Source organism: Trifolium pratense, linkage group LG6, assembly GCF_020283565.1.
Source record: "Trifolium pratense cultivar HEN17-A07 linkage group LG6, ARS_RC_1.1, whole genome shotgun sequence".
NCBI classification, from domain to species: domain Eukaryota; kingdom Viridiplantae; phylum Streptophyta; class Magnoliopsida; order Fabales; family Fabaceae; genus Trifolium; species Trifolium pratense.
Genome location: NC_060064.1, coordinates 37,384,017 through 37,395,618, shown reverse-complemented (window position 1 = coordinate 37,395,618; position 11,602 = coordinate 37,384,017). Strand labels below are relative to the sequence as shown.

Genomic DNA, 11,602 nt, shown 5'->3' with positions numbered 1-11,602 from the left:
AATAATAAGGGTCATGTTAACATGTGCCCTAAGGGCACATGATAAGATACCTAAATATAGAAATTTAACATTTAATGATACAAAATATTAAATGTTAAAAGAGTTGATTACACGATTTTCAAGAACATATTTCCACATTTATCTCATTAAAATGTGCATTAAGGGCACAAGTTAACATTTTCCTAATAATAATTCCTAGCAGTGGAGACTTGTCGACAGTGAATATACTGTTGGAACTTATTTCATGAATATGAATGATGAGCCATTGAATGTGACAATGACACATGAACAGAGAAACACACAAAGTCTTTTTCTGCAATATTGGATCTTGTGAAGGTAAAATAGAGAGCGTTTTTTAGATTTTTTTGGTAGATACACGAAATGAATAATTCATTAAAAATAGCCACATTCATTTTTACGGAAGATTTAAATCAATGCTCTCTTTTAATGGCATTTTATTTACTCATATAATTTGTATTGTTGGATTAAAGTTGGTCAATTATGTTTTGACTTTGAAATTGCATCCAAGTAAAATACAAAATGAAGGATTTTTTTTTACGCGAAGATGAAGGAGTTCTAAAATATGACGAATTAATGTTTAAATTCTTACCTTAATATGCTTTAAATAGAATTACATTTGGTGGAGGAAAATTATGAGAAACAATTTTTTTTTACAAAAGATGGGCTTGAATTGATGATCTAAATCAACAATTGTATGATTGTCTAAAGGCAGGGTCATGCTCATGCAAATTGTCTCGAGATTATGATTGAAGACTCTTTTACATGATTGTCCTCTCAAAACACATGAATTAATAACTAAAATAAATTTGTGGTGTCTTTAGGTTAGACAAATTGTTAATGGATCTCATATGTATATGTTTAAGAAAAAAAAAAAAGGATCTCATGTCTAGCTTTTCTTTGATTATTATTTTTTCCAAGTGTTCCAAACTATTCAAAATAATTTGTTGTTTTTCAATCATCCCTTTTTCTTTTCCCATAATTTTTTAATCAAAAAACAATATTTAAAAGAGGGTGGCTTCCAGAAGCCACCTTAAAAGCTTAATAAGACTTTTTTTATAAGCAAAACTAAATTCGGAAATGCTTTTTTGTGCGAATCACGTGTTCGACGAAATACAAGAACTATCACCGCCCTTGCATTTATCTCCAACTCCTCCCTGATTTCTGCCACGTCCCACTATCACATGTTTTCAATTTTGATTTTTGTTTCTTAAGTGTATTTCTTGCCTTTCTTATATATATCTATCGTACCAAATAGCACAGCCCAACTAAATTAATGGGAATACAAAGGGGTACTCGACCCCTTACAAATATAGGTATCCAGATTCAACATCATAGTAGAAACAACTACCCACCTTTTATGAAGGGTTGCAGAAGTCCCGCCAAATCATATGCTCGAAAGTCGGACGAATTTATGATAATACAAACGCCAAAAAGCTGCCTTTAACTATAGGAAAAAAACAATATTTAAAATTTACGAATATTGTTACCAAATAACTCGACTTTGATCGTACGAGCTTATATGTCGCCATAATATTTTTTGTTACGAGATAGTGTTTTTTTTTGTTACATGATAGTGGTTTGTTATTCCACATAAACCCTACTAAAACTATTTTTTTATCAAGTATTAACTAAAACTAAAACATTTTTTTTGAACAAGCTAAAATGAGATATATATATTAATAAACAGTCTTCCCAGCACAAGGTATACTGAGAACGACTAAAAACTATTTACAAAGAGTCACGAAAAAGACCATAAAAAATCAAACTAGGCCCAAACAAAGTAAAGGATCAGACCACCAACTATGGTAATTAGAGACTAAAGTCACACTCGTCGTCTTCAACCACCTATAGGAAAATAGCTTGATCTTATCCAATAATTGATGAGAAGTACTTGTTGAACCGCCAAATAATCTATGATTTCTTTCTGTCCAAATAACCCAAACACAGGCGAGCCAAATCAACTGCATAAAAGACCGTCGAGCACGGGAACCACCTGCTGAAGAAGTGAACTGGACAAAATGATCACCCAAAGTAGTGTAAGCCACCATAGGGACGCCAATCCACAACCGAACTAATGCCCAGAGAGAACCGAAAATGTCGCATGAGAGGAACAAGTGATGAGCCGACTCCACCCCTCCACAACCAGAAACACAAGAAGTAGCTGTAGACGATAAGATGCCACGGGAAACCAGATTGACTTTGGTAGGCAAACTAAAACTAAAACATTAAAAAATTATTGTCTAATAAACTTCTAGAAATATTACTAATGTAAATAGTTTAAAACACATCAAATTCAAAAGAGTCGTGTAATGTAGTAGCTCAAATAGTAAAAAGTTGAACAAACAATTGCAAAGATGTTAAAGACTATGAAGGTTCAAACACTTTAAAAGAAAAACATCAAAACATATATTAAATGGTTTTGAATAAAAACTCTCACAATTGACCAATTTTGAAAATGAAAAGAGTTTGCTGCGCTGCGGTCGCCTACTTGGTTCAATCTTACATGCATGTCCCAATTAGGAGTTGCCCACGTTGCTCATTAACTAGTTTGATTCACGTGCCTAAAAGTATTAAAAGTATTAAAAGTATATACAACTAGAGATTTATTTATTTTTCTAATATGAATTTAGGTTGATAGAATGATGTATTGATTCAATCTAAGATAGATAAATTTTTGTAGATTAAGAAACACTTATAAAAATATTTATATTTACCACCTCTAAAGATATTAGAGGAGTTCGATCGAATCCAAAACTTCTCCTATTCAAAACTTATCTTTTTACGAGTATACTTTATTTTTGAAGCATTTTACTATTGAGATATTGGAAAAGTAAATATTGAGCAATATATAAGTGAATAATGTCTTAAGGTTTTTGGTGAAAGTGTGGTGTCAATGTCACTTGTGTGGTTGCTCAATGGTTAACGTGACGATTCAACCCAATGATACCATCTCTCACGCCCAACGGTGGAATAATAGTCTGGTTCAACTTGATGGAGAGCAATAAGTGAGTGGTGATAAATCACAGACACATAACATGAAGAGAGATATTGAGAGATATTGAGATATATCAAGTGTAAGTTAAGTCTCATTTTAATAACTTGAAAGAGTTGATATTGAACAACATATAAATGAGAGAACATATAAACCTAATGACTTAAAGTTTTGAGTGAAAATGTGATTTTAAAATCACTTTTTTTAATTATATATTCAATACATAATATACCGATTTAATCGGGTAAAACTTCACTGTCCAACATTTGCATCTGCACTACACTATATACTACTAGATATTTTTTTTAATTTAGGTGTTATAGGTCCATTCTTTAATGCAAGATGATAAAAATATTCAAAGACATCCTCTATGGCCTTACTTTTAACCACAGCCAAATTTTAGGGAACAGGATTTAATGCTGTCCAAAAAGGTGCAATTTTCACACAGTTTAGATCAAAACCGTCTGATCTAAAACATGTGGCTGATATTGTTTTAATATATAAAACTGTGTGTTAAATCATAACCGTCTGATCTGTAATGAATGGCTGCGATCTGTTACTGCGTGAAACTGCGTTAAACTCCAACAGCAGGAAATCCGGATCCAAATTTTAGTACTATATATTATTTTTTAATTGGAATGAATCATCCCACCCTCAATCTTTTTTGGTTACAAATCCCACCCTCAATCTATTCGGTCCTTTTGTTTCCTCTTCAATTCAATGAGTATATAAATAAGCCAAGTCCCCAAATATCTTCATTCAAACTTCAATACTCACTCACAACCACAATTAGTTGTTTCACTATAAAAGGAAAGAAAAATATTAGGCATATATAGAAAACTCCAAGTACTAATAAGTGCATCCAAAAATGAATTTTGATTCTCCTCTCCTCCAAAACCAAAATCAAAACCTTCTATGCTTCCCTCAAAATTCCTTCTCTAATTTCTCTCGGGAATTAGAAGATTTCGTTAATTTCTTCAATGATGACATCAACTTCAACAACGACTCACAATCACAAACCAAAGAATCATTATCATTATCATCAGTCGAATCCAACTCTTCTGGATCCGTACTAAGCAATGAATTACTAGAAGTCTCGTCGAATACAACTTATACACAAATCAAAGAGACACAAACATCGTCATCATCACCTCCACCACTGCCGAGTAAGGAAAGTAACAAAAGGGCATTTAGAGGAGTCAGAAGTAGGCCATGGGGAAAATTTGCGGCCGAGATAAGAGACTCAACAAGAAAAGGGGTTAGAGTATGGATTGGAACATTCGACACGGCTGAAGCAGCCGCTTTAGCTTATGACCAAGCGGCTTTTTCAACGAGAGGTTCATTAGCAGTGTTAAATTTTCCTGAGGAAGTGGTTAGAGAATCACTTAAAGACATGGCTAGTAATTGTAAGCCTTTGGAAGAAGGTACTTCACCTGTATTGGCACTCAAGAGAAAACACATCATGAGAAAAATGTCCAATAAGGTTAGTAAAAATAAGAAAATCAAAAGTGATTATCAAAGTGAGCAAATTCAGATTCAAGTAGAGACCAAAACCAATAGTACAAATTCCCAAAATGTGTTTGAGTTTGAGGATTTGGGTGCTGAATATCTGGAGCAACTATTGAGCTTGACTTATTAGCTTTTTTGTTTTTTATGGTCAAGTTTTCTAGCTTTTGGAATTTTTCATCAACTTGGTATTCTTACTTCATGATGACAGAAAATATGTTCCAATAGGATATTCCTTCACATCCTTCGTCATCATCATCACCTCACTTTTTTGTATTTTTATTTTGCACTCTTGTTCTGTAAAGGTAATTAAAGTAAACTTTACAATGTAATTATATATATGGTTTAGGTAATTAAATCATACTCATATTCGATGCCACGGCATGACTAGATATATTTTTAGTTGATATGGAACATATATAAGAAACCAAACAAAATCATAATTTATCGTGTAAAAATAAAGTAAAAGTATTAGTATACCGGAATATTATCATTTGTCTTATATGTAATGAGACTCTTAAATATTTTCTTATTATTTTGTTTAGGTAATAATAAACTATTGTTTACTACTCTACTACTACTATAATATATTATAAAGTATAAACCGATCAATATAACAAGGGTCATGCTAAACAGTGTCCCCGAGACACTTGTTAAGCATATCTAAAAAGGAAATAAAAAATAAAATTTATATTGAAAAGACAATATTTTGTACTTTTGAGGCATTGAATGCACGCATTTCGAGACAGAATTTCTATTTTAACATGTAACGAATACACTTTCTCTTTTACAGATAAGAATATTGAGTATTGACATGCCCCAAAATTCATACGTACGTAGTCATTTACATAAACATTTATATAAATATTTATATAAACATTTAATACTTATTAAACTTATATAAATATTTATATAAACATTTAATACTTATTTTTGCCGACAAAAGTAATTAGTACTCTCTCCGCTCCTGTTCTTTTAGAATTAGACATATGAATGAAAAAAATAATGAATTTGGCTAAATTAAGTTTTTTTTACACTTAATTTATTAAAAAAGAATAAAATGCATTTTTTTTACATAGACGAAATAACAAAACTATCATAAACTCACACACAAGCGAGAGAACTAATTCGACATTTTTTGTCAATTGAACTAGGACTTGTGGACAAAATAAAATACATTTAATAAATGCATTTAAGTTTTGCAAGGCTACAAATGATAAAATATCATTAATTGTACCTTAATTTTTTAAAAGGACTAAAATTTTGAAAAATAAAAATTTAATGACCAAGATTAAATATATATGGAGGGAATAATGGATTTTTTTTTCGATGAAGAAAATCTATGCTGTTAAACTCAAACCCTAGGTATTAAGCCTTTTCAATAATATATGTATAATTTTATTTTAGTCTATATTGAATTGAATGCTTGTCAAGATTGTAGGCCATTGTATATTTTTGTCGAGAAAAACAAGATTGTAGGACATAGTTATATGTTTAGGTGCGGGGCATTGGCGGAGCTAGCCCGAAAAATTGGGGCGGGCCGCTACAAATATAAATCGAACATGCAAAAGAAATTACTAAAAAAAAGATATATCATATCGAAAGTTTGTCTAGTATGCATATCTCAAAAGTAGTCAAAAGGTGGACCATTAACATGTTTATTAAATAAATTTTAAAAATATATTATGAAATATATTTTATGTCAAATGTGTAAATTTCATACTTTTTAATTAGTTTTTGTATTTATGTTTATAATATTATATGCATATCTCTAACAAAAATTTAAATTTTTTTAACAAAAGATTGATCAAACATGAATTTTTATGCACAAACTCTATTTTAAATAAAAATTTGAGTACATTTTTCTCCAAAAAAATATACTTGAATACTTCGACAAAATAAATTACACATTTTAAGACATCTATAAATTATTAAACAATAAAACATTAGAAGGGATGCTTAAAAAAATAAATTAAAAAGTATATTTGAATTCTGGGACGTAAAACTAGCGGGGGTTTTAAACCCACGCAAACTGAAAACATATTAAAGAATACTGGATTGTATGGTTTGAAACCCCCGCGAAACAAAATTTAACAAACTACACAGACTATTTAGCGGGGGTTTATAACCGCCGCTAAATAGTATACCTATGAAAAAAAATTAAAAATTCTGGGGCGGGCCATGGCCCTGTCCAGCCCATGAAGGGCTCCGCCCCTGGTGCGGGGATACCCTTTCCCGCACAGATGTAATTCGATTGGATTTGTTTTTTTCCCAACCACTTGTGATCAATAAATCCAACAAGACGCCTTAAAAAGAAATAATTGTAGACCCCTAGAACAATTATTTGTACTAATATTAGTATTTAAATATAATCCTACGGTGCATGGAGTAGGGTACCCCCATGTACCAGAAAAGAAAAAAAAAAAGAGTACCCCCACTAAACAAATTTATTTTCTGATTATTGCATTATTTTAAAAATTTATTTATATATTTTTCCATTAAAAAAAAGAAATTTATATTTATTTTAATCAAGTACAAATGGAAAAGGCTGGTTTCATATTTTCTGAAATAATTAAATTATTGGTTTAAATATCACATTGGTCCATGTATGTTTTCGTTTTTTTGGTTTTAGTCCCTCTATGTTTTTTTTTTAAAAAAACATTCCCTGAATGTCCAATTCATTTTGGTTTTCGTCCCTCCCTTCTCAAAAATGCTGATGTGGCTAACGGCATGACATATGACATGCTGATGTGACAAATGAAGGACCAAAACCAAAAAAAAATTTAATGAAGGACCAAAACCAAAAAAACAAAATTCCTAAAATATTTTTTTTTTTTAAATAATTTTTTACTTTTAAAAAAACCAATTTTTTTCAAATAAAAAACAAAATTTAATATATATATATATATATATATATATATATATATATATATATATATATAGGGGTTTTCTAACTTAGACCCTAGTTTGGTCTAAGTTAGCAAGGTGCACCTTTTCAATTGGACCAAAATACCCATTCTTTTAATTTTTGAAAGAATAGAGCAACAGGGGCATTTCTGTAATTTTCTGCAATTTTGCCAACCATATACACGCGCCACACCTTCTTAAACCATTAATAGACGCGGATCCAGTGTCGCGCGCGTACCGAAGGACCATGGTTACAGACCGTTGATTTCCATCAGACAGCCAAGATCTGATCTCATCAAGACTGTCTGATCAATCAGACAGCCCAGATCATCCTGATCCATCAGATTCAAGCGCCTGCGTCACACTGGATTACAACCTGGAGAGAGAAAAATTTGCTTTTTAAAAGTAGGACACGTGTCACACAATGGTTGGCTGGGCGTGATTTTTGTTCATTTTTTACTTTGAACTCAACTATTTCGTTGTAAATTAATTTTTTATTTTTTTATTTTTATACCAAAATTCATAATTTTTTTTTTCTACAAATAGAGACTTGGTTCGTTTGATTTGGACACCGAAAAAAAAACGCAATTTTTCACTACCTTAATCTCATTTATTGTTTACTAAATACGTTACTTGTGTGTTGTAATTTAACACGCACCACTCAACCAACTCACTGAAACCATTATACCAGGAAAATAGTAGATAATTTTCTGGAACTTTTGGTATATTTTATGAAATTTTTGGAGACCTGAAACTATTTTTAGTTAATTAAATGAGATAAAACGGTAATAAAAAACTAATGTTTGCTTCTGAAACCATTTTACTGGTAGAATGGTTGCACATAGTTGTATTCTGAAACCATTTTACTGGTAGAATGGTTTCAATGAGTAATTTATTAATTGTGTTTGCTTCTGAAACCATTTATCTGGTACAATGGTTTCAGAGAGTTGTAATCTGAAACCATTTTGCTGGTAGAATGGTTTCAGTAAGTTGATTATTAGTTATTTGCTTCTGAAACCATTTAGCTTGTAGAATGGTTGCACATAGTTGCATTCTGAAACCATTTTACTGGTAGAATGGTTTCAGTGAGTAATTTATTAATTGTGTTTGCTTCTGAAACCATTTATCTGGTACAATAGTTTCAGGGAGTTGTAATCTGAAACCATTTTGCTGGTAGAATGGTTTCAGTAAGTTGATTATTAGTTATTTGCTTCTGAAACCATTTAGCTTGTAGAATGGTTTCAGAGATTTGCACTCTGAAACCATTTTCCTGGTAGAATGGTTTCAGTGAGTTGATTTAAGGTAGTGAAAAATGAGATTAAGGTAGTGAAAAATTGGGTTTTTTTTTCTGTGTCCAAATCAAACGAACCAAGTCTCTATTTGTAGAGAAAAAAAAATTATGAATTTTGGTATAAAAAATAAAAAATTAATTTACGACGAAATAATCGAGTTTAAAGTATTAAATGGAAAAAAATTAACGCAGCCAATCACATGCTGACACGTGGCCTTTCTTTTTTAAAAGCTTTCTCTCTCCGCGTGTGGCCTTCACCCACGCGCGCCTGTCGGCGCGTGTGATGCACGCGCTTGGATTTTGTCCACTAACACGCTGCCACGTGTCCTGGGGGGTGGGAAAAGAAGGTGGGGGCGCGTGTACTGTTGGGTAAATTACAGAAATGCCCCTGTTGCTCTATTCTTTCAAAAATTAAAAAAATGGGTATTTTTGTCCAACTGAAAAGGTGCACCTTGCTAACTTAGACCCAACTGGGTCTAAGTTAGCAGCCCCCATATATATATATATATATATAAGAGTGTTAAAATTTAAAATTCATAAGCAGTGTAAAAACTTGTTCACGGTGTACTAAAATTGGTTTAGGACATGCTAAAAAATCTGGCTATAATGACAGTGTGCTTAAAATTGCACATCAACTTAGGCCCCATTTGAATTAGCTTATTTTTGAGTTTATACAAACAGTTTATACAATTTTTATATATTACCCCCTTCGTTTCAAATTACTTGACATTTTAGAAAAAAAAATAATATTAAGAAAGTGTATTTTTGCACCTGATTTTCCTATTATACCTTTATTTTAATTCACCAATAGGGAGTATTATAAGTTTGTCAAGGTAGTTTATGATAAAATAGCTTATAAAATACAATTTTCATTAGTGTGAACTTATAAAATAGCATAAAACCTAATTTATATTGTATAAGTTGTTTGAATAAACTCAAAAATAAGCTAATTCAAACGGAGACTTAATATTGCACAAACTAATTAATAACAAGTGACCATTAAGGCACTAAAAAGTTGTTAATAATATAACTTGTCTGAGTGCAAAGCTGCACTCAACTTGTCTTGCATAAAAAAAAATTGTTTATTTATTTATTTTTAAAATTAAAAAACGTTAAACTAAAAACAATTTATTTTTTTTTAATTTTAGGGATTTTAAACTTTATTTTTTAGTTTTGGTCCATCAATAATAACTTTTTTTTATTTTAGTCCTTCATTTGTCACGTCAGCATGCTACATGTCATGTTGTTAGCCACATCAGCATTTTTTATAGGGGAAGGACGAAAACCAAAAGGAATTGAACATGCAGGGACTGTTTTAAAAAAAAACATACAGGAACTAAAACCAAAAAACCAGAAACATACAGGGACTAATGTGATATTTAAACATAAATTATTTCTATCTACTTATGAGTATTGCTTTTTACACATATTTTAGTTTATGTTTTTTTATTTCATATAAAAATAGAAATATCATACCTGAAATATTTTTTTTACATAACAATAAAGTTGGATTGGTATTTGTATAAGGGATAATTTAAGTCGGTTTGTTTGAGAGCATAAGGTATTGGGGGCTCAAGCCCCCACCAAAAAAATAATTTTCTTATAATATTAGTATAATATTTTCTTAAACCCCCATTGTTAGGTCTATTATTCTCTCGTCATAAATTTATCATTTTATTTATCAACTTTCCACTACTTAATTTTTAAATTTCCACAAACTTCCTCTCATAACTTTACTCTTCTTCTCTCTTAATTCATCGAAGTATCATATTCTTTTCTTTCAACTATTTGTTGTCTTTTTCTCTTACTTTTATTTTACTTGAATAATCGTTTATTTACATATATAAAAAGTGACAAATTTTATAATGTTGGCAGTATAGATATCATCGAACATTTTTATAATATAAAATTTTGTAGAGATCCATTGTAATTTATATAGGCTTTTCTATATTTTAAGTTTTTTTTCACTATTGTTGTTTATTTTTAAAAAGTCTGTAATATTTTTTTTAGTAAAAACATATACACTATTTTCTAGTCCTCACTAGTACAAATTTTGGGATCCGCCACTGAGTGGATCGTGCCTAAGCCTATATATGTTGAAGTAGGCGAAGCTATGAGGTTGTTGACTGCAGTCTTTGAGTCTATTGCTTAATATGGATTTTGAAATAGATTGCAAACAGGAGGTGAATTGTCGTTACGGTAACAAAACTTATGACCCGATTTCAACGCTATTATTAATGATTATAGACATTTGTTAACTACTATTCTTGTGAACTCCCGTTAAGTTTATTAGGAGATAAATCAGTAAAATTGCTCATAGTCTTGATAGAGTGGCTCTATCTTTAGCTAGTTTTCGGATTTTTTTTGTTGGTACATAAAGAGGGCAAAGTCCAGGAAAAAAACTAAGAAACTACAAAGACACTCCGAGACATGCAAGCACCGGGACTATCATAAAAAATGAGACTTTTAAGCTTTCTTGGAGGAGATTCTAGAACCTGCAACTCATAAGAGTTCAATGTTAGACTGAAATTAGCTAACCAGTTAGCTGATCTGTTTTCTTCCCGCCATGTTTGGTTAAAATGGACCTGCCAATTCATGTTCTTGAGATCATGAATACTCTTGATCAAAGTAGGGATATTTCCGTTAACATTGCATTTTTCTGTTACTATGTCGACCAACACCTTCGAATCACTTTCACTTGAAGATGAGTAATTCCTTGTCTCCGCGCCAAGTCCATTCCGATGTACATGCCCCACATTTCAGCATGAAGTGTGTCGCATGAGCCAATTTTACGAGCAAAATTGCTTAAACAGTTACCATAACAGTCTCAGAGAAGACCTCCACATCCCGACATATTAGTTGAACTTTTGTGAGTGCCGTCACAA

At 31.2% G+C, this 11,602-nt stretch overlaps 1 protein-coding gene across 1 annotated transcript; it reads left to right on the top strand.

Moving 5' to 3' along the window:
• Positions 1-3,707: 3,707 nt before the first annotated feature.
• Positions 3,708-4,996, top strand: LOC123889866 (ethylene-response factor C3-like). The gene has a single exon (XM_045939377.1). The coding sequence runs from the start codon at positions 3,882-3,884 to the stop codon at positions 4,650-4,652; it is 771 nt and encodes a 256-aa protein (XP_045795333.1). The 5' UTR covers positions 3,708-3,881; the 3' UTR covers positions 4,653-4,996.
• Positions 4,997-11,602: the final 6,606 nt, after the last annotated feature.